Source organism: Hyperoodon ampullatus (genome assembly GCF_949752795.1).
Source record: "Hyperoodon ampullatus genome assembly, chromosome: 5".
NCBI classification, from domain to species: Eukaryota; Metazoa; Chordata; class Mammalia; order Artiodactyla; family Ziphiidae; genus Hyperoodon; species Hyperoodon ampullatus.
In genome coordinates this window covers 70728814-70753861 of record NC_136918.1, presented here as the reverse complement: position 1 = coordinate 70753861, position 25048 = coordinate 70728814, and the positions used below count along the sequence as shown (strand labels likewise).

Genomic DNA, 25048 nt, shown 5'->3' with positions numbered 1-25048 from the left:
GTGGGCTTCAGGTGTAAAGGATCCTCCCTATAAGGAGGGTTGCGATCTTTCCAACTAAAGAAGTCTGAGAAACCTAGCCGGCTGGTCGTTTGCATTTAGGCCCCCTACAAGATAATGGCACGAAATTGACCTGTCCTGAAACCAAACTGGGTGCCCTGTCGGGTCTTGGATGGCGATACTAGACCAAGTCCCTGTGCCGCAGAAACTAACACAGGATTTTCTAATTGATCCCTATAAGGAGGGGAAGCCCTGAGCCTCAGTGTCAGGAATTGGGGCTGCATAAGAATGGAAGGTGGTGGAAGGGGTGGATATATTGGCATAATGGCCAGAGCCTCTGGAACAGCTAGCTCAGTCAGAGGAGTTGAGGTTTGAAGCAACATATCCTCACTCTCACTCCCTTCTTTTTCTTATGTTTCCTGATAATAGTACAAATGCTTGCACATAATGGATTTCACCATTCTTCCCTGCTTCTTCACAGAATAGCTATAGAGTTATTCAAAAGCCACTGTAAAACCATAGCTAGCAATTGATCATCTAACCATTAAAAGGATGCCTTTTTGCTTTGGCATCAACCAACTGGGATTACAATGCAATTGAACAGAATCTTGATTACCGCCATGACAAACAATGTAAGATAATTAGTAAAATTATGACTGGCTTCACTTACCAGCATATACCAGAATTTTAGAAGTTCCATATAATTTCTAGAATGTGTATATTAATAACATTTACTCATATGATACAATCTAAGAAGTTTTAACACCACTCATTTGTTAATGCCTCCCATGCAGTTCAATGCACCAAATAAGCCCAATTAGTTTAATATTCCTCTCTCTCAGATGGAGAGAAAACAAGTAATGTGAGGTGTTCCAGGAACCCTCCAGAAAGCCCCAAAGTTAGCCAGAGACCAAATGAACCTCACTTAGAACTTGATCTTTGGGAAGTTTGTCAAAAATATCAGAAAGTTTTAACCAGTGATATAAGATCTCAGTGGCAAATACAGATCACTTAAAGAAACTCACAATTACCAAAAGCAGTTCAATATTTTACGAAAACTTTGTCCTCTTAGAGAACCAAATTCATGTTTTTTACCACTTTACCTTTAAGATTTATTTTCTTAAGTTCAATCTTATTTTAGGTCTTAGTTTAGTTTCAAGTTATGAAAATCTAGAGACACTATTCTAGATAGATATTCCTAAAACATTAGTCCCATAGTTTACCCAAAACTCTTTACTTCATTTACCTCTATTTTATTTAATTAAAAGCTCTTGTAGCAGGAATAATAAGGTCTTATTTGATTTCTAGTAAACCTAGGTATAATAAAAGTATTATACTTAAAGTTAGTGACTCTAAAGATGTATCTGTATCAAACCAACAACCTTACGCTAACTGTAACACCAGATATTAATTCAATAGTGAATAGTTCCTAGATCATGTGAACCTGAAGATCATTCTGGCCAGTTTCTTTTATATTTGAGTATTTATATAAGAACTTAATTTCCTTTAAGCAAATTAAATAGAGTTCTTTTACAAATTAATTTTGACAATGCCACACATCTATAAACACATGTACAAACACACAAACACAGGGACCTCATAGTTCCCATTCCAAAATTTTAACCATGAATTGGGTACAACAATGTAAAACCCATCAGTTGCAAAAGAAGCTGGATTCAAACTGGATTTCTGGCAGATGGGATAAATCAAGGTCACCCATCTAGATAGCTAAACCCTTTTAAACTAATATTTATGGAAAAGACACTTCTGTTTCTATTTATAGCTTTTGGTGATTTTCAAGTGGAACCTTTCTCTTCTTCCTCGGAATGCCCCACTCTTGGACAAGAACAGACAGGTTTTTTTCCTGTTCCTTTCTTCCATTTGACATCAGTAAAAGTTTTAAGTATCACAAAACTGATTTGGCTATAAATGGAGAAACAGTACCAAACAAAATGAAAAACCCAAAGAACAAACAGAAAATCCTAAATAAACCCTCAAGTTTGGTCTTGGCCTTTTACATATGCCAATGACACAGGAGACCATAAATGACGTAATTAACACAGCAAGGGTAGCAGTACATGGTGCACAGGGTGCCTAACCCTCCTGTGGAGATCCTAACAGGTATTGCAGCCATACATTGTTACAATAAAATATCATCTTCATCTCACCCATGGGGTCATAGCTGTAATCAGATCCCTTATCCAAAATGCACCTTAGAGGACTTTCTTTAGGGATAGTTGAAACATTCCCCATTTTTAAAGATAGAAATTCAAGACAAACAAAACACAAATGGCACACACAAATGCTAGCATCCAAAGAAACAAACGAACTGGTTCACAAATCGGGTAAAAGACCAACAACTCTTTCCTCTCTCCAACAGGGTACCCCACTCAAAAAGAAAACAAATTGGCTTATTCCGGAGAAAAAGCCCCACACAGAGAGGAAATAAAGTTTCCAGCTGTATACACTGGAGCAACTCACCCTACTGGATGGAGCCTATTGGCTCCCAAATGTCGATTCCTTGCTCTAACTGCCAAGTGCTGGGGCAGCCGGTGCTGCTTGGGGGAACTTTGAAGAGAAGACCCTCGGGACGAGTGGTCTGGCAGGTGCTACGTGTACCTCCAAAATTCCCCAACTGGGACCGGCTAGCCACGAGCAGCAAGGCTCCTGGAGGGCTCATCAAAATTTGTTACTGAGCCCTAGCTTGTACTGCTTGCCACACAACAGGCCAATAAACTGACAGATGAGTTGCTGGGGCAAGGAACAGCGACTTTATTCAGAAAGCCAGGAAACTGAGACGATGGTGGGCTCGTGTCCCCAAAGAGCCATTTTGCCTTTAGAATTCAGGCTTCTTCATGGAATTTAACTCTCAAATATGCTTTTCTAGAAACTGTTTTATCCTGTTGCATCTGACCATGCTCCATTACTCTGTTTTTATTTCAAAGACTAGATGTTGGATCTTTGTCAAAACTGGGGACTGTTAAATCTAAATTCATGTTTGGTACTGTTTCATTTATCATTTTCATTCATTGATAATACACAGTGATCATACATTTCTATAACACCAAGACAGAATAAAATAAATATAAGATGCATCTCTCATCCTTAATTATCCCCCCCACCCCCCTCAAAATAAAAAGAATTTGGGCTTCTTTTATACTAAAAGGGGAGGGAGTAAAGTCATACCTTTCCTGGTTCCAGTCAGCTTCCAGAGGGTGTGTTAATTCTTCCTCCCTGCAGTCATTCACAGGTGGGCCTGGTTAGGATGTTTCCTGTGAGCTAAACAAAGGTATTTTAGCCTAATGCTCATTATCTGGGAGGCCGGGTTCCCAGAGATGGGCCATTATATATAATTTAAGCTTATAGGCAACATCCCTTTAGTGATTAACTTGTAATAGAATACAAAATACAATATTATATAAATAAATAATAGAGAATCCTAATTCCACTTGGAGGATCATTGTGAAAGGATGCTTGAAAGTTGTGCAGTCTATCCGTTCCTCCACTCTAAAATGTATCCCTTAAAGAAGGTGTGGTACATATATACAATGGAATGCTACTCAGCCACAAAAAAAGAATGAAACAATGCCACTTGCATAAACATGGATGGACTTGGAGGGTATTATGCTAAGTGAAATAAGTCAGACAGAGGTAGACAAATACTGTATGATATCACTTGTATGTGGAATCTAAAATATGACACAAATGAACCTATCTATGAAACAGAAACAGACTCACAGACACAGAGAACAGACTTCTGGTTGCCAAGGGGGGAGGGGGATGGAGGAGGGCTGGATTGGGAGTTTGAGGTGGCAGGTGCAAACTATTCTATATAGAATGGATAAACAACAAGGTCCCACTTTACAGCACAGGGAACTAAATTCAATATTCTGTGATAAACCATAACAGAAAAGAATATAAAAAAGAAGGTATACGTATGTACAACTGAATCACTTTGTTGTTCAGCAGAAATTAACACAACATTGTAAATCAACTATACTTCAATAAAGAAATACATCTCTGACTTAATTACATCTTACCACATGCTGTCTGTCTGGAGCACATAGTTTGAGCCCCTCATCCAAATTACTTTTTTTGTTTGTTTTTCTTTTTTTGTTTTTGCGGTATGCGGGCCTCTCACCATTGTGGCCTCTCCCGTTGCGGAGCACAGGCTCCGGACGCGCAGGCTCAGCGGCCATGGCTCACGGGCCCAGCTGCTCCTCGGCATGTGGGATCTTCCTGGACCGGGGCATGAACCCGCGTCCCCTGAATCGGCAGGCGGACTCTCAACCACTGCGCCACCAGGGAAGCCCCCAAATTACTTTTATTTGTTCTATATACTAGTGTTGTGCTACTGGTTTTCACTGCAGAATATTATTTTGAAAAAATGGTAACAGTCTATTAACCAATAAGCTTTAAAAAAAATCTCTTGTTATTAATTTGATCTCCTGTAGACCCATTTTTGCCCTCCCCTCCCACCTCTACCTCCTCATTCAGACTTCAGGAGGTATCCATTGCCTCAGAAAAGGGATGTGAAAAGAAGTTGGAAGTAGTAGTGAATTGTCAGCCTTTGAATTTCAGAATAAACTTCTGAGACTCAGAGCAGAGATAATACTTTGAGAAAACAGGGTTTTAAGTCTCTCAAGTCAGGATTTTGAGGTTAAAAATTTCATGACCATGAAGAACCTTGGATATGAACCTTGTTGCATAAATAATACATTTGAGAATACTGTGGGGAAGGGGGACTAGGAAAAACCTGAATAAATGGCGACTACTCCTAATTGGCTGAGTTTCCCCTGAACTGACTAAGATGACATTTTTTTCACCAGGTGAAATGGGATCCAGGGCTCAAGACACAAATTAAGTCTAATATAAAGTAATAAAGAAAATTACATTGTTCACATGTACGAAGTCATGAGGGTGTTTGTACCTTTACACATCTCGTGAAACATGCTCCTGTCCTGAGCGGGGAGATATAGAGGCTATTGTTGCTATAGGGTTCTCATGGGGAGGCCCCACAGGAAAAAAGTCTTGGGTCTCAGTATCAGAAATATTTTCTTCCTCTGGGCAAATGGTTTATTTTTAGTCTGGGAAACTGTGACTCATGGATCTGATTGAATGTCTCTCCTAATTTTGGCTTCCTGGAAGTGTGGAGTCAGCTCTGAACCTTACCTGCCTTTTGCAGTGGGTAGAACCTCACATCATGCATTTCATCTGCTTATGTCATCCTGGTGACTATTTTTTCTGCTCTATGCCTTTACTTACTCTCAATCTGGTTGGACTTTCTGGGAAGCAGACCTTGAGACAGAATTTAAGGTGCAGGATGTTTACTAAGGAGTAACCTTAGAATCAACACCTATGGGAGGGAGTGGAGAAGAATCAAGATTGGGGAGGGGGAGAAGCTGAGCTTTAACGCAGCCCCAGTGATAGCCTCAGCTGACCCCATGGGGAGCTCTGGAGGTAGAATGGGCCCTCAGAGCTGTTCTAATTTGTGCTGGGGCACCAAGCTCTTCACTGGAGAAGGGCCTTGGTAATGCATCAGTCTGAATGTTTGTGTCCCCTAAAATTCATGTGTTGAAACCTAGTCTTTGAAGTGGTGGTGTTTGGAGGTGGGACCTAATTTGGGAGGTAATTAGGTGATGAGGGCATATCCTTCATGAATGGGATCAGTGCCCTTATAAAAGAGACCCCAGAGAGCTCCCTCACCCCTCCTGCTATGTGAGGACACAGCAAGAAGATGGCAGTCCGTGAACCAGAAGCAGGACCTCACCAGACACCGAAACTGCTGGCACCTTGGTCTTGGTTTTCCCAGCCTCCAGAACTGTGAGAAATAAATGGCTGTCATTTATATGCTACCCAGTCTAGGGTAATTTGTTATAGCAGCCTGAACAGACTAGGACAATCAGTGTCCACCACACTTATTTTTAAAATCTACTATAAATTTTTTTAAAAATCATAAATTATTTTTGGAACAAGGGCACAAATAAAACAAGTAGTTAAAAATAAGTGACCCTGGGCTTCCCTGGTGGCGCAGTGGTTGAGAGTCCGCCTGCCGATGCAGGGGACACAGGTTTGTGCCCTGGTCCGGGAAGTTCCCACATGCTGTGGAGCGGCTGGGCCCGTGAGCCATGGCCGCTGAGCCTGCGCGTCCGGAGCCTGTGCTCTGCAACGAGAGAGACCACAACAGTGAGAGGCCCGTGTACCACAAAAAAAAAAAAAAAAAAAAAGTGACCCTGGGGACTTCTCTGGCAGTCCAGTGGTTAAGGCTCCATGCTTCCAGAACCGCAGGGGGCACGGATTCGATACCTGGTTAGGTGACTCTGTCCTCATTCTTGCTTACTTATGTTATGTTGCCTCTTAACTTTGATCCTGAGTCTTTGCATGCACTGTTCCCTAAGACTAGAATGAGCTCTCTCTTCTTTCACTGTGAGAGTGTGAAAGAACAGGTCTATAGTAGCAGAAAATTGGACTCCTTCTCCAAGGCCCGGAATGTTATCACCTCTTCGGTGGAGGGTTTGCTATCCCCTCCGAAGAGTCAGCTGCCTCCTTCTCTCTCTCTGCCAAGCCCCCAACATCACACACTCATAATCCCTCCTCCACAGACAAGACTTGTCCTCAAATCTGACCCCTTTTGAGCGTTCTCTTTATAGAACAGTGCCACCGCCAATCCACTGGTGCCAGAATCCTGAGGGTGGGTTCCTATCTATCGCCAAGCCCTGTAATTTTTATTTCAAAAATATCTCTCTAGCCCTCCATTTCTATTTCCAGTGCCACTCCCTCCTTACAAGCTCTTATTATATCTCTTGCCTGTACTATCTTAGTACCCCCTGTCTTTCTCTCAGTGTCTGTTCTTGCTGTCCCAGCAACCCATTCTCCACACAGAAGCTGGAGGACTTATAAAACTGTTGACCTAATCATGTCACCCTGTTTTAATCCTGTCAATAGCTCTCCCTCTGGGCCTGCAAGACTTGCCCATATCCCCTGTCTCACCACCCTCATCAGTTTTCCTCTCCTCCCTGTTGTTTTCTGGACACACTGGCTTGTTTTTGATTCCTCCAATGGGCTGTGACATTCTTCTCCCCACGGTCGGCTCTCATTGTGATCTGTCTTTCTGGTCTGCTTTTCCTTCACCTCTTCTGAGGACTAATAACTCCTGTTCATCCTTCAGATCTCAGGTCAGAAAACTCGTCCTCCAGGAAGCTGTCCTTAAATTCCTAACTAGGTCAGCCCTCTCATTTCATGATCTCTATCCATTGTGCTTTTGTGAAGTACTGGTCACATGGCAATTTCATAATTAAGAAAAGACTTTAACATCTTTCTCTTCTACTAGAATATAAATTCCACAAAAGCTGGGATATCTTGATGACCTCAGCGTTCCCAATGCCTAGCACAGGCCCTGCACATAAGAGGTGCTTTCTGTTTTGTTTTACATACTGGATAAATATGTACTTATTTACTGAGTTTCTTAAAGGCATGGACAATTTACTAGTCAATGTCCTGGCATAGTATCTGGCACATGTTGGATATGCAATACATGTTTGTTGGATGAATATCTTGAATCAACTACTTGAAGGGTTCTCTTGGGGAAGAGGAAGCACACATTTCGTGTGGCTGCAGGAAAGAGAATTAAGACCAAAGGTTAGAAATTACCGAAAGGCAGAATTTTCCAAAAAACAATCCAAAGGATGAGTAACCTAATAGGAATCACATAATAGGATGCTTTTGGGTTTTGGGATTATGGGAAATTTTTGTTGTATTTTATTTTAATAGTCCTTTTTTGTTTTCTGCACTTTCTACAATAAATATTATTTTTATGATCAGAAAATATTAATTTAAAAAACATGTGGACTGGTGATAAAGTAATGGATTCTCTGTCCCTAGAAGTGTTTGAACAGCTGGGAATGACACCTGCCAATGATGGCAAGGAAGGGACTTCTCTGTGGTTGGGGCAGAGGAGGTTGGACCCTACGTGCTCTAAGGGTCTTCTAAGTCCAACACCCCATGATACTGTTAACTGAATGATAAATGCTGAGCCCCCTTTCTTGGAAGAACTTGGCCTAGTTTACATGGCTGTCTTACATTCTGCCAGTGACTTCCTTACACTGGAAGCTCACAATGACAGTATTGGCTGCAGTGGAATTTGATTTGTATTCACCTGAGGCTGATATAACAGGAGGATTTCTGGACATTATAGTGATGTCAAGAACATGAATATATAGGTGAGGGATGTTTGTGTGGAAAAGCTTAAGATATCCCTCTATGAAATGTTTTAGTGAGTCCTGATTAAAATGTTCTCAAATCAGCACTTAAAGCACACATACCCTAAGTATTATACTTCATGGTTAATCTTTCAAGATAGACATTTCCAAACCGTGGTTTTGGTTAAATTAAAAAGATGGGCCTTACTCTGATTTTTGTGTTTATGAGCTAGTTTGGGCGAACAGGATCATTGCTTTTCTCTCTTAACAGAAAAGATGTTTAGAACAATTCCTCCATATTACAATAGCTTTGAATTAAGAGGAATAGAATACTCCCAGAGGTTATCGGATGTGTACGAGTGAATCTCAGTTAAGAACAGTGCAACACACACAAAGTTCTTCTGATTACGTGAAATCCCGGCCTAATTAGATAGATAGAGAGAGCGAGGGGGAAATCTAAGACAATGACATAATAAGACTGATTTCTACAAACTACATGTCAACATTGTTTTGTTGTCACAACTCCTGTGTAAAAGAATATGTGTATGTATATATGTATAAATGTGTACTATACTGACAAATGTGTATTATCCTGACATAAGTGGACTGGTAGTTAAAAAATAAAACAAGGCAAAAAAAGAATTCTAAAAGAATTCAAAAAGGAAAAATTAGAATTTACTATTATCTGTCTCCTCCCAAGTTTCCAGTGAGGTCTCAGGGAGAGCTTGTTATTTCTATTAACAAATAAGTTTGTCATTTGTTTGAGTACTTTCCACTTTTACTATTTGAGTATTTTATAACTCTTCTAGGTTCTCAGTACCAAAGTGAATTCTAATCATTTTATTGACTGAAAGACAAAGGAAGTGTATTTTCTTTCTATTCGATGAAAGCTTTAAAAAGGTTTGTTCAAAAAGGCATCAGGAATTATGTAAACAGAATGTGTCTGATGATCATCTTACAGAATAACGTACAAGAAAGTTCCAGGATTTCTGGCTCCCCTCCCCATACCCCCAGAAAGTTTTTCCTTTGAAGTAGACAAGTTCAATATGTGCTACGTTGGGGGTGTAGAATGAGAAGAATGTCAATATGGAAACTGCTCTGTGAGGCTGGGGTTCTCATGGCAGCACCCAGGAGCTCAGGCCTCCAGTGGAGCTGGTGGCCTGTCCCGCCAAAAACAAGGCTGGAAGGACTTGTGTAACCTGGTAATAGAAGGACAGAGAGGAGGAGGTGGAAGGACAGGAGACAGAGAGAAGGACAGGAAACCTGTCTCATCAAAGTGCACTGAATAGAAGTTTCCTTACCCAGGCAAGTACCTGGAAAAGCCCAGCCTTGGGGCCTGTCCTGATCCGCTACAGTTCATACAGTGGATCCATTCTACCCACTCTGCTCTGCACCTCCCTCTGCTCCTCCCTGGGTCCCCAGCTTCCAACTTGGCTCCAGGCCTTGCCTCCCTACTCTTGTCTCTGGCATGACTGACCTCTAGGACTCATCTGCATATGCCTCCTCCTTCTTGGTCTGGATTCCTCTTCAGACACCATCCCAATTTACCCCCATGCTCCCCAATCTGTGACAGTGGATAAAAGACACACCACATGCCCCTACCCTCAGCCCTGCCATCTTAGTCCATTCCCTATGTAGCTTCCCTGCCAGGGCAGGGGACTTAGATAAAGGAGAATACAGGAAGGGAGGCACAGAGGCACCAGAAACATGGCTTGTTGTGTGGACATTAGCTATTTTTATTTCCATCAAAACAGAGGGTGTGGTGGTTAATTTTATATGTCAACTTGACTGGCCTAAGGGATGCCCAGAGAGCTGATAAAACTTATTTCTGGGTGTGTCTGTGAAGGTGTATCTGGAAGAGATTAGCACTTTGAAACAGTAGACTGAATAGATATCCACCCTCACCAATGTGGGTGGGTCTCATCCAATCTCTGGGGACCTGAATAGAACAAGGAGAACCCTGACTAATACAGAGGGTAAGCACACACAGGAATGGCTGATCTCATACCTTAGAGAATGGGTGCATTTTAACCATTTTTAAAGATTTTAAAAGTTCTTATATTTGCCATATGATTTACTGTTCACAAAACTTTTACATACAGTTTTGAATACTGTGGAACCCTTAAATTAATACTTACTTTTGATCATTTATTTGCATTTTTTCTCCTATTATTTACCAGTTCTGAAATTGGGATGTGTCTTACAATCAGTGGTGTTTTGCAATCATCATCCACCAGGAATGACTGTGACCAGGTATCACTTGAACTTGGCCCCGGCTCTTTGTGTTGTAACTTCAATTGAATTGTGTACATGGTTGACACTACATGTTTAGTATGTAAACTGCTGTTTAGTATGTCTTAACAAATTATAATATGATTTGACTTTGAAACAAAAATTTATCATGTACATAGAAAAGCACAGAAATAGAGGATTGGGATGAAATGTGACATTAGTGAACCAAAGAGCCATCATTGGAGTAATGACCACGGTTCCATATGGTCATGCAAAGCAACCACCAAGTGTTTTACCTAAGAAAGGAAGATATCAACATGTAATAAAGCCATGTTTCACTGTGTTGCTGAAATAGATACCGATCTATAGAATTACCTATCACATAACATGCAAAGTACTTAAGTCAGAAAAAAATTGCTAAATCCCTCAGAACAGATAAAAGGCATTTTGGTAAAACACTACTCATTGGACTGTTATTAAGGTATTGCATCATAATTTCATTGGTAGGATTTCTTTTTTCCATAGTGATAGATAAAAAAATGGAGTGTTATTACCAAGCACCTATTAAGATAAAGGTTCTCTGCTGGAGGCTTTTACATGACATTTAATCCTGATAACAGTTGTACTCCATAGATAATATTATCCCCAACCCAGAGATGAGAGAGGAGTGATTTTCTCAGGTTGGTAACTCAGTTTGGGTAGAAGTAGGACTCGAATCCTCATGTGTCCATGCCCCAATCCTGTGCTGCTTTCTCCAGACTCCACTGCCTGGGGAGAACTCTCCCTGATTTTCCAACCCCTTTGTCCTTCAGAAGCATCCCTGGGGAGGAACCCCCCCACCCCCAAGGGGTCTATACCCTGGTGCTATTCTGGAACAAGACAACATCTTGGGTTTTTCATCTAAAAACTTAGTTAGCTTTTGGGAACTAGAAATCCTGACTGGGGCATCTGTGGTATTTATTTCTCTGCAGTGCACCCTGAATTTATCTCACATATTCTCTTGCCTCATCTCAGAATTGTTTCCTAAAATGGGGAATGTTTTTTCAACCAGGTAATCTATATTTATGTTTAAGAATAAGTCATAATAAATAAGCCCCAAAGTAGGCAAACTGAAGATGACCCAGTAAATGTCCCTCAACATCATCAGCCAAGGATTTTCTAGAAAACCTAGTGTTAGAAAAATATTGAATATTTATTTTTACCAAACTCCAGGTTCTCAAGAAGTAACCAGATGAGGGTGTCACACATAAACATTTTTGTTTCCACAGCTATCTGGGAGGAAAAAAGAGTCAAAATGAAGTAAAAATGAAAACCACTTGAATTTCTGTCTATGATTATAATTGTATTCATACCAACATATTTAAAGGTTTAAACATGTTTAGAAAAGTGGTTTCTTCGTAGATCAGGATCAGCAACAGCAGCTCTCTTGGGAAAGGCCAATCTGTGGTAAGCCAGCTGGCCACAGGGGTGGAAGTGCCAGAAATATCAGTGGGAAGACAATGATTCTAAAATGCCTAGTGTGATTCTGAACTCAGGAAAATCTGCCTGCATTTGGAATTACTGCATCATGGAATGAAACCAGAAAGATCATTCTTTACATTTCATGTATTTACTTCTTTTTAGAACTGGTTCAAAGGCTCTGAGAGTTGTGCTTTAAACTAGAGGCATCTAGTTAATTAAACCACAAAAATAATTCTTTTCCTCCAAATTGAGTTCGTAGGGCCATTCTCTTCTTTTTTTAAGACAAGCGTTCAGTGAAAACAGAATCAGGACATAACCAGTGTTTTACTATAATCCCTCTTCTGTGAAAGGTTTGAGCACATTACTGGCATTTAAATTATTAATAATATAGTGTCACTTAGTACTCTATTTCTATTTATCTGTTACCAATTTTTCCTAATTGATGAAACCATCTAGGGCTACTCACTGACTCTTAAGAATGAGCTGGCAGATTTAAAAACACTATTTAGAGAATTATTTATGACTATGCGTATTCTCACCATTTCCTGCCCAACTTCATAGAAGGAGATGTCCCTCTAGTCCAAGGTGAATCACTTATCTAGATTCTGAATGTATACATTAAAATTAAATTTACCACCTGTCTCACCTCTCAAACTGTTGCTTTGGAATTTTCTATCTCAATGAATGCTATCATCATGCATCAAGCTTCCCCAAAGCACCCTGGAGTCATCAGAGACTCCTTCCTTCCCATTTTTAGACCCCAGCTCCATCCAATCCACTAGTGTCCTGTCCATTTTATTAATTCAATATTTTTCCTGCATTTCCATTTCCCTCTATCTCCTCTGCTACTACATCGGTCCTCACTACCTTCCAAGAACCTCTCAAATCACCTCCCTGCTACAATCCATTCTCTATACCATGATCAAAATTATTTCTCTAAATGCAAATCTTCTTAAAACCTTTCAATATGTTTCACCATCTTAAGGAAAAAATTCAAGATCCTTAGCATGGAACCAAGTCCTTCATGCTATGGCCCTGCAGGCCTTTCCAGCATCATTCTGCACCATCTCCCAACAGGTCCCTTATGTTCCAATCCCAGGTGAGGACTTGCTGTTTTGCAACTAGACCATGTTCCCTCTTCCTCCTTCACCTCTGCAAGGTGGTTCCCTCTACTGGCCATTTGCTCTTTGTCTGCCCATGACACTCCTACTAGTTCTTTAAGACAAGCTCATTCTCTAACACCCCTGGGGAACAGTAAGGGAGCCCAAGCTGAGTTCAAAGTCACTTACAGTGGTGCCTTCTCCTATGTTTCCTCAGGACCCTGTGCATACTTCCATCAAGGCACTTGCCACACAGCATTTCAATTTTTGTTGTACATGTCCATCTCCTCCACTACACTGTAAACTCCTTGAAGGGAAGAGCTGGATCTTTTATTTTTCTATCTCCAGGCCAACTATGGTACCTGTTTCTTGGTAGTTGCTCCATAAATTGCTGTGGAAAAAAGGAGTTTTAATCGTTTTCCTTCATTTCCAGAAACTTTGCTGAAGCAAATTTATTTTTCCTCTTTCTTTCTGTGTTTTAAACTTCCTTCCCTCAAGTCTAATGCATCCTTAAAGCAAACAACAAAAAACAATTTCTCCATCTTAGCTCCACATTACTGAAAGGAGAGTTCAATTATTGCTTTAAACTCTTACTCTCCTGTTGATTCTTCAATCCACTGAAATTGACTTTCACCTCATCACTCCAATGAAATTGTTCTTGCCAGTGACACCAACTGCTTCTTGGTTGCAAAAGTCATTCTTTATCTTAAGTGATTACTCTTCAGGATTTCACATGGGTGATCTCTCTCTCTTCCTTGAAAACCTTGGTGCTTGTGACATTATTTCCTCTGGTTTATAACATCTCTGAACACTAATCAGCCTCCTTGCTTAAATCCTGGGTGTCCCAAGGAAGCCCTTATTAATTCTTTTGTCTTATTCTCCCTGAGTAATTTCATCTTATTCCACATTTTCAGCAACCATCTATTTATATGATGAGGCCAAATTTTCACGTTCCAAATTCTATTTCCAACTTCTAAGAACTTCTACGATTCACAATACTCTCAAACTTTATGTTAAAACTTAAAATTGAATTGTTTCCTTCCTCAAACTTGGTCTCTTTTATATTTCCTATCCTAGTGAGTTAGCAGTAGAGTCAGGGTAGAATTCAGGGTATTGACTACTTATAATCTTTCTCCACGATTCTATACTAGACTATGTTTAATAAATTTCAAAGAAAAAATTAACCTGTATGTGTATTACAAGTAAGCTTTTGTATTAGTTATCTATTGCTACATAACAAATTACCACACACTTAACAGCTTAACACAGCACTTATTTATTATCTCAAAGTATCCATAGATCAGGAGTCCAAGCATGGCTTAGCTGGGTCCTCTGCTCAAGGTTTCGCAAAGCTGCAATCAAGGTGTTGGCTGGGAATGGGCTCTTATCTGAGGCTCAGGATCCTCTTCCAAGCGGCTCACTGATTGTGGCAAAATTCATTTCCATGAAGCTGTAGAACTCGTGGCAGCTTATTCAAGGCCAGTGGGAGACACTCTGACTTGTTCACCCTCTTCAAAGGGCTCAACTGATTAGGTCAGGCCCACCCAGGATCATATCCTCTCAATTAACTCAAAGTCAGCTGATTAAGGACCTTAATTATATCTGGAAAATTTCCTTCATCTTTGCCATGTAATGTAACATAATCATGGGAGAGACTATCCTATCCCTTTTGCCATATTCTATTAGTTAGAAGCAAATTATAGGTCCCGCCCCACTCAGGGGGAGGAGGTTATAGCAGGGTTTGGGTCACTGTAAGTCATTCTAGAATTCTGCCTACTACAGCTTTTTTTTTTTTTTTTAGTTATGAGTAATGGCAAAAACCAATAAATATTTGTAATTTGGAGATATTAAAATGTTGAATACAAAGAAGAAACGTATAGAACTTTAAAATCTCAAAGTTTAATGGAAATGACACATATTTTGAAGATGGGAAAATGGTTTTCTGTGCTTATCCTGGCTTACACTTACTGCCTTAGGCAGAAGAAATATCCAAGTATCTAAACTTTAGATCATATTATATGAACCTAAAAGGAATAATCAAATAAGGAGTTTGAAGGACATTTAATTACATAATTGGCTTAACTTGAGAACCATTTTACAAAGTGTTAGCCTCACTTGTATTAGGAGAGGATAAATGTAATTATATTTCCATAAGTAAGTTATATGGTTTTCCTCAGTGTTCATCAATTTGACTTTTCCTTGTAGGTTTTTTTTTCTTTTAATACTTTTGACAGATTATTTTTCATCAGAAGTACATAATCTTTCCTTAGGATAGGTAGTTCAGGTATCTTTTAAAGTTGTTTTCTTACAATGTACAATAACATGTCTACGGAAGTTTCTAGATCCCTACTCTCCCCTTTCTGGCTTCATACCATCTGTAGCTCCTTTTCCCATATGCCTCACACAGCTGTTCTGGAGTTAATGCAAATGCCAGGTGGATCTGAAATGCACTCAGGATCTTGCCACTTTTAGGCCCTGCTTCTTGGGGAAAACTGCCCCATTGGTATTTAATAAAAAACAGCATGACATGGTGAATTTATCTCTTTTTCCTGACATTGGCAATGACAGTGCAATGCCCATTGTATACAACTGGTGTGAGGTCGGCTTGCAAATCCCTACAGATATGTGGTTACTTCCCTACTTTCCCTCTCTTTTGCTTGGGCAACTGCCACATTGATGCACTGGAGCCACTCTTCTGCATTCTTCTCATCCTTGGCCTTGAAAACATAGCTTTTATTGTCTGTGAAGATTTCGAAAGCCCGAGGGAGAGAGCGGTCCCTGCGTTTCTTGGCCACAACTTTCACACTCTGTACTTTGCTGAGTTCTATTGGTGAGTCATCAGGATCATCTTTCTGAAATGCATGGGAAGGAAAGAACATGAGCTAGCTTTCATAGTATGGAAAGATCTCTGGCTCCTGGAGAATTTTCTAAGAGGATCAGAATCCTTTCACTTCATGTGGCTTAAGACCTTTGTTATTTTGGGTGCTAAAGCCTCAAAGAGTCATTAGAGCAAATGAAGGAGTGAGCAACTGGCTTTTTGTTGTACTATCTAGGGTTGAAACAAAATAGACAATTTATAGAAAATTATTATATATTGGGAAAAATGCTTGATTCATATTTCTTTGACTTTATGTCATTTTCTACTGATATTAACACTGTATTAATAGAGCAAAATGCAGCAGTACAATTTGGGGTAATATTAACTCAGAATTTGAGATAATTTTACAGGCTTGAAATTTAATTTTCTTTTGTGTTACCTCTGAGAAAGAGGTATTAATCGAACAAACAGGGTTCCAATGTTTAAGTAGATGAAACTGTTTTTGAAACTCTCTTGAGCTTTGGAAGCATGATTTGTCCACAAACATTAAGGGAAGGAATATTTAATGATGTTACATTTTCTTCGCATTAAAGCAGATGCTTAAGGATCTCTCTAACACCAGAGTCATCATGATGGGCTAGCATGAATACTTTTAAGGAGTCAGATACTTCTTTAAAGCAATTTCAGGTCTTTAACATCCCTGAGCCCATTCTGTCTACTGGAGAATGTATCTGTGTTTGAGAATCTTGCCAACCCTCCTTTCCCATCTCCCTTTCACAATCACCCTTCTCTCACTTTGCAGTGGAAAGGCATCTTTTTCACTCGTCCTAAACTTTCTATGGTGTATTGTCCACCTTGGAAAAATCTCAGGAGCATCAAACAAAAAGGGTAATTCAAAATACTGATGTCAGCAGAATAGAGAGTCCAGAAATAAACCCACCTATGGTTAATTAATCTTGAACAAAGGAGGCAAGAATATACAATGGGAAAAAGACAGTCTCTTCAGAAAGTGGTGTTGGAAAAGTTGGACAGCTGCATGTAAGTCAATGAAGTTAGAACACACCCTCATACCACACACAAAAATAAACTCAAAATGGAGTAAAGACTTAAACATAAGACATGACACCATAGACCTCTTAGAAGAGACCATAGGCAAAACATTCTCTGACATAAATAGTACCAATGTTTTCTTAGGTCAGTCTCCCAAGGCAATAGAAGTAAAAACAAAGTAAACAAATGAAACCTAATCAAACTTACAAGTTTTTGCACAGCAAAAGAAACCATAAACAAAACGAAAAGACAAACTACAGAATGGGATAAAATATTTGCAAATGATGCGGCTGACAAAGGCTTAATTTCCAAAATATGCATACAGCGTATACAACTCAACAACAAAAAAACAAACAACCCAATGGAAAAATGGGTGGAAGACCTAAATAGACATTTCTCCAAAGAAAAAATACAGATGGCCAATAGGCATATGAAAAGATGCTCAACATCGCTAATTATTAGAGAAATGCAAATCAAAACTGTAATAAGGTACCACCTCACACCAGTCGGAATGGCCATCATTAAAAAGTCTACAAATAACAAAATGCTGGAGAGGGTGTGGAGAAAAGGGAACCCTCCTACACTGTTGGTGGGAATGTAAGTTGGTGCAGCCACTGTGGAAACAGTATGGATGTTCCTCAGAAAACTAAAAATAGAATTACCATATGATTCAGCAATCCCACTCCTAGGCATATATCTGGACAAAACTGTAATTCATAAAGATACATGCACCCCTATGTTCATAGCAGCACTATTCACAATAACCAAGACATGGAAACAATCTAAATGTCCAACAACAGATGAATGGATAAGGAAGATGTGGTACATATATACAATGGACTATTACTCACCACAACTACCAAGCCCACGTGCCACAACTACTGAAGCCTGCATGCCTAGAGCCCATGCTCTGCAACGAGAAGCCACTGCAATGAGAAGCCCACACACCGCAATGAAGAGTGGCCCCCGCTCACCGCAACTAGAGAAAGCCTGTGCACAGCAACGAAGGCCCAATGCAGCCAAAAAAAAAAAAAAAAAGTGAATAATAACACTATAGTCTTTTAGTTCTTACTTTAAAATGCACATTTTCCTCATTTACAAGAAAATCCCTTTATGATGTGGCTGAAGCTTCAGCTGGACTGCTGACCACTGCATGGTTACTGTCTCCCTGGGGATGAGAGGGATTTTGCTGTGGTCTTCACGCTCTATTATATTATTTCCTAATATTTGAGCCAAATGTTCTGTCATATTTCTGGAATGTCAAACCATTATTTCCTGATAAATATGTCAAATAAGTTAGCCAATTATATAATAGCTTATTCTCTAAACTTTATTAAAAAGCTCTGAATCAAGAAGTATAAAGGTCATTATTTGAGTTCAGGAAAAACATTCTTAGGCACTAACTCTACTTTGTTAATGCATAAGAGGGATCTGAAAAATCACTACATCTTAACTTCATTCTGATTTCTTTAATAAAGACAGGAAATTCAAATGGTCATTTTAAACACTTTAAAAATGCTTCAGTGTGAACCTATGCTAAAAAAAATGTTTCCTTAAACCGCCAATAACTTTCCAAATTGAACACACCATTATACTTCCCATTTAAAAAGACCTTCAGCCCATCTGCATATTTTATAAAACATACAGATGAAGAAAGTAACATGAGTTCAAAATAGGTGTCATCAAAATGTTCTTTTTCATTCAAAAAGTTAATGTGAAGTCTTATTAACTAAAAGAGCGTTGATCAGAATTCGTCATAATTCAGATACACCATGCTTGATTCCTGTTGAGTAGTAAGTACAAATAAATTTTGTAATGAGCACTCCAAAGATATAATGCATGTGCTCTTAGTGAAATGTAATTTTTAAGTAATTTAACACTCATTAATTAATTCAGACACAGTTTGGTTTGCCACTGACCCTGTATTTTAAGTGTACATGGGAAGCTGGACAGTGTACTCATTTAAGAACATGCTTTGGTGTCACACTGCCTGAGCCTAACTCCAGTTTTACCCTTTCTCACCTTACTGGCTCTAACCTTGGACAAGCCCATCAGTCTCTTTGTGCCTCAGTTTCTCCATCTATAAAATGGCAATAACAATAGAGCTGACCTCAAAGGATTGTTCTGAAGATAGATAGAGGCAATCCAGTGTGGCATGTGATAAGCTCTGATAAGTTATTATCTCTCGAAGTTCTCTGATATCTCTCTGATAAGTTATTATATCTCAAAATGGTCAAGAAGTAGGTCAAAATTTCATGCTCCCTGATCTGTAATGAGTAGAGTTTAATGATAAATAAAACTGATTTGAAAAGAAAGGGATAACTTTGCATTGTTGATTGCAATAGAATATTATTTCACAAGTTTCCCACTGAAAATTCAGAATATGAATATTTACAGAGCATCCTACTTCATATTGAAAATTATATTAAATGAATATTTATTAGTTCTTTCAGAATTCTATTCTATTCATTAACTGAATATTAAATGAATGAAAGATAGTAATATTTTTCCCTAATCAGAATTGAATTTGGTTGACTATAAAAAGTACTTAAAATAAATCAGCCTTTTTTTCTTCCTCCCTGCCTACTGTCTCCTTCGTCAGGTCCCCACCCCCAAATATAACCTTCAATCCTAAAAGAAGTCAGAGTCAATGTCATAAGCCACACATTTATTTAGGTGATCCACAAGGAAACAGAAGGTACAGTATTCAAGTCGAGATCCCCGGGTACACCTTCTGTGGTTTGTCTTCTAAAGCTTAAGTTAACCAAAAAACCCTCCCGTAATAAACTGAAGAGGTACAGTGAACCAACTAACATAGGAATGAACAGAATAGACAAAGGGGCATATATAATAAAATGACACTGTAAAATGGAGAAGGAAAAAATTATTGGCCTTTGAACTCAAGACAAAATGCCTAGCTGGCAGAGATCAAGACCTTAAAAATGCAAGTGTAAAAGATGGTAGGGGTACTTACAGACTTTCCTTTTTGAAACAGAAGTTGATTTCCAGCCAGTGTAAAATAGCGGGTTTTCCACCTTTTGATGAACTTCCATCTGACTTGCTTCTCTTTAAGTTTTCCTTCTATGAGAGGCTGGCCATCTTGATTTACAACTGTTGAAGGTAACAGAACGATCAAGCCATTTATTTTCCACTATTTATTTGGCAAGTGATCAAAAGTCAGAATTGTACAGTGAACCAGACCCAGTAAGTACATTTGGATAGTGGGCTAACAAATTATGAATTTGGTTAACCTTCCCCCTTTGTCCCTAAAAGAATGCACAATTTAGATATGATAATGGGAAAGTGTTGAAAGCCCTCATCGAGATTTGCAAAAGGAACATAGTTCACGAAAAGAGCATTTGGTTAGCAGTTTTTTAAGGTTCATCCAGACATTCAGCTTTCTGTGCTTCCTAACTCCTTTGTTTCACGGTATTCTGTTCACGTGAACTGCTTAGAAATATAGCTTTATAAATAATCATAAACCAAGTATATTTAGCTATTTGGCAGCAAAAGTCAACATAGTGCTCCAAAAGATGTGTTTTTCTGAATCCTTAACAGCTGCAAAGGCAAACTTACCTAACTCTTTTGAACATGATTTTTCCACTCTGGAACACACACACTCTATCTCCACTGTCCATATTTAAATCTTCACCTAGTTAAAAACTGATTGTTTCATGTTTCAACTCAAACGTTGCTTCCTCTGGGAGACCTTGCTCAAACCCAGACTCGAGTGACTTTGTCTTCTATACGTTCTCAAAGCAACTGGCGTGTTTCTTTTCTATCATATATCATCATTTGTAGATGATTATTGGTATTTACCTTATTAATGTCTTTCTTTCCCATTCAACTGAAAGCTTCATGAGGGCAGGGTTTTGCTTTGTTCACTATTGTTACATCAGGCATCTAACCTAGTATGGAGTCTATAAATTTTTGTTGAATGAGTGAATGAATGGATTCATTTTACATTGAAGTAGAGTGTGTATGATTACACATAACCATAGAATTAGAAGACCGGTTACAATGTCAGAAGTTTAAATGTTGAACTGAAGAATTCCATTTGTTTTACCAACTACATAAGATTCACTCTTCAAATTTCAAATTCATGTGAAAGCATCTGATTTCTGGGGAGTATGACAATATTTATTTATATACATTAATGTTCAATTTTCCTTTTTTTTTTTTTGCGGTATGCAGGCCTCTCACTGTTGTGGCCTCGCCCGTTGCGGAGCACAGGCTCCGGACGCACAGGCTCAGCGGCCATGGCTCACGGGCCCAGCCGCTCCACGGCATGTGGGATCCTCCTGGACCAGGGCACGAACCCGTGTCCCCTGCATCGGCAGGCGGACTCTCAACCACTGCGCCACCAGGGAAGCCCTAATGTTCAATTTTCATAGCACCTTGAAGGTAATGAAATTTGTTCATCACTATGAAATTTGGACAGTACCTCTTTAACCATATGAACACAACCTATCCTTCCCATCTACCATTTCTCTTATCTAATGTAGGTAAAAAAATTACCTCAGATGGGATTTGTCCACCTTAACAGCACTGTTGGGTTAAGAATAATGCAATGTATAGTTTTTATAAACAAAGTTCTATTAAAGTTAATCTAGCTTTTTTCCCTTCTTGTCTGATGACTAGTCAATTGGATGTTCCATTGTCAATCTCAAATTAAGGCTAATAACTGAAACAACATATGAAATATACTGTTAGATAGTGATAGGGTTATGATGAAGATAGAATAGAGAGTGAGTGACTTGGGGGGTGGTGCACATGCATTTAAGTGGTCAGGAAAGAGCTTGCATATTTGAGGTGGCATTTAATCTGAGGCTTCAGTGATGAGAAGTGTCCCCCATTTTCTGCAATGCTCCACGGTGGCTAGTACTAGGTATAGCAGAGGGTATGGAAAGCAGTCACTCAAGAAATCATTCACAATCAATGTCAAGAAAATTATCTCAGTGTTCTGCTTTGCTTTACTAGGAATCATCTGATTTAGAGCTTTCTTAAAGCTAGTATGCTCTTTTCAAATTTAAATTTTCCATAAACACAGTGCTTGCTTCCTTTGTGCAGCAGGTAAAGCACTTAGGACACCATGTCTTCCCACATGCTATTGGTCCTAGAGGGCGGGGACAGCCTGCTTGCCATGTGCTCACAGTGTCGGCCTGGGCTAAGGGTTCCATGAATATCTGCTAACACGTGCTGTTGAGTCATGAAGAGTGCAGTAGCCTGTCTGGGAGGAGGAAGGGAAGGTCCAACGGAGGTCCAAGAGGAGAAAACAAATCAACAAGCAACTAAGTAACAACAAGGGAAAATCCCAAGCCAAAAATAGGATTAATTTTTTTCTAAAACACCCATTTCCTATGCTTTCAAATTAGAAAAAAATGCTGATCTAATTGTAATGTTGAAGGATTTTTGAATAACAATTCAGAAGAGTTAGATTCGAGTCCTCTTAACCACTGATTTCTGCTCAGCAAAGAGGAAATAATAATCGCTCCCACCTGCTTTACAAGGATGTTGAGAGATCAAAAATCAAAATAAAGAAATTTATGTGAGGACACTAGGTAAGTAGCAAAGAACTACTACCCCTGCCCCCCTCTTTTATTAAAGAACTTACTTCACCTTTTGTAACCACATTGCTGTCTCGCCATTTTTAATGGTAAGATGATTTAATATAATGCAATGTCATTTAATAACAGAACATTTTTCCAGTCTTTCTCCCATATTTACTCAAAGAAACATTTGAAATAGTCGTGATATCTGAGCTGATTTGAAATCACGATTGGTTTAGGTAATATTTAAGCACATGTGTCCTTCTAGATCTGACATAGGGAATTAGCTATAAGAACTTCTCCTCAACATAGATCCCAATCTCAAGGCAGGTCCAAATGTTTCACTTTAAGTGTATGTGATGGAAATGACACTTGGCAAAAGAGTTGAAGGAACTGTTTGAGACACGGAGTGGCTGGGATATCATACCCACATACCCACATGCCCACAGTGACCATGAGAGACTCCAGAGAAAATGATAGACTTACTGGAGAACAAAAGGATGAAGGATGATGGAGAAATGCTGCTAAGTGAAGACTTTTCACTGTAGCCCAGTGAAAGTGGATCCCAGGGGAAAAGTCCATGGAAAGGATTTTAGGAAGGAAATGTTAGCAGCACTTTAAACTAGCTGCATGTTAGGGCCTTAATTTAGGCATCAGAGTCAGCTTCAGATAATATGTAAAAGCCAGGCTATTTGTAGCTGTAGGATTAATTTAAAAATAGTTTCAAAAGGCCAAAAAAAAAAGGCTTAATTTTTTTCCAGTGGCTATCCCAGGTCCTAAGAATTTTTTTTTTTTATAATTATGTCTGGCTTATACGTGACTGGCCATGTGTCCTTTTAATAGGCCTATTGCCCATAGCATGTCCTGGTAAGCAATAATTCTCATGATATTGCAGTTTCTTCATGGTCAAAACAGGGAACTAATTCTTTCTAAGGATGATCATATTCCACTTGAAAAATAACATGTGGAATGAGACTATGAGGGAATGATTGTGTGTCTAAAACTATCTTGTTTGCACATAATGCATAAAGGATATTTAAATATTTTCTCTCTTGCCAATTAACACATTATTTCATTCAAAGCACCACAATTTGCTAAGACATTCTTTACCAACCAGGATCTGTTCCTTTTTTAAATTATCAGTTGGCTGAAAAAACTATGGAATATTAAATTGAATTCTCTAGTGCAACTGGAACCCAAACTATTACCATGTTTACCAACTTAAAAGTCTTTTAGAATGCTAATACAAATGGTCATATATTAATTGTATTCCTTTTGTGCACCAAGAGTTGAAAATATTTATGTTGATAAATCTGAAGGTGTTAGTCTTACTCAACACAAAGTTGGTGAATAATATCAGACCAGGTAACTTAAAGCAAGAAAGAATATTCCTCTGTTGATCTACCAACCATGTCCAGTCATCTCACACAAAATTTTGAGCACAGATAAGCTGTAAGGCACTGTGTTTGGACCTGAGGGGGTCATAAAGCCCAGCTCAGAGAGAGCTTGAGTTTATCATCTTGTGGGGAGATAAAGCATTTTACAAATTTGACAACTCAGTGTAGAGTTTGGCAAGTGCCCCTGCAGAAGTAAAAGCCAAGCATTACAGAACTCAAAGAAAGGAAATTCTACTTCCAGCTGGGAGAGGGTGACATGGGGGCTGGGTGCCCGCTGAAGAAGGGAGAAAGGAACTTCTAGGAGGAGTACAGAGAAGGCCTGAGGTAACAAGTGGGACATGTGAGGGAAAGTGCATGAAAAGAAAAAAACTTAAAGAAGCTGGAAGAATCAATGAACTCAGAAGCAAGTTCACTTCTTCTGCAAGCAAAGCAGTCACTTTGGTCAAAGTCATGAGCTGAAGGTGGGGGATCGGCAGGCGATTCAAGATTTTTTGGTGTAAGATCCAGGAAAAAGATTGGGTATCAAATAGTCATGGGGAGGCCATATTGGACTTCATTTGAAAGTTCTTCTGAAATCCCATTAGAAAGGATCTTGCTTTTCTTAAGGACCAAGGAGGGGCCTAGAGCCTGTGAAGGTCCAGCCAGCACAGACATGAAGCCTCACAGACCCCAGATGGGATCTGTTATGGATCAGGCATGGTTGCAGCAGGAAACAAGCTGGGCAACTGAGGGCAGTTAATAAAGGGACTATTGGGGCTTCCCTGGTGGCACAGTGGTTGAGAGTCCGCCTGCTGATGCAGGGGACACGGGTTCGTGCCCGGGTCCGGGAAGATCCCACATACCGCAGAGCGGCTAGGCCCGTGAGCCATGGCCGCTGAGGCTGCGCGTCCGGAGCCTGTGCTCCGCAACAGGAGAGGCCACAACAGTGAGAGGCCTGCGTACCGCAAAAAAATAAAAAATAAAAAAAAATAAAGGGACTATTTACACAGATGTGGGCAAGGTGTAGGAAAAGCACCTTAGTAATCTGGGGCCAGGAGCCAGGAGGAGGCATAACACCCCTCTCTGGCTGAAGAGGAAAGCGAAGAGAACAGTTAGGACCCAGAAGGAGACCTGTATACAAGAGCGCTGCCTGACTGGAGTTGTGGCTGTGGATTGAGGACACAGTCAACCTGCGGTGACCAAGCAGGGAGGGAGTCGGGAATAAATAAGCAGACCTCACACTGCTCCCTCCCTCTGATCTCCTGCC

General features: G+C 39.6%; 1 protein-coding gene across 3 annotated transcripts in view; it reads right to left on the bottom strand.

The window, feature by feature from the left end:
* Positions 1-15603: 15603 nt before the first annotated feature.
* The window catches only part of VEPH1 (ventricular zone expressed PH domain containing 1), a gene marked incomplete at both ends in the record, with an annotated part of 216361 nt that continues 206916 nt past the window's right edge, over positions 15604-25048 (bottom strand). For all 3 annotated transcript variants that reach the window (XM_079705451.1, XM_079705452.1, XM_079705453.1), the window contains 2 exons: positions 15604-15840; positions 19831-19967. In XM_079705451.1, coding sequence (XP_079561577.1) covers positions 15604-15840; positions 19831-19967 — 374 coding nt within the window. The remainder of the gene's footprint in view (positions 15841-19830; positions 19968-25048) is intronic.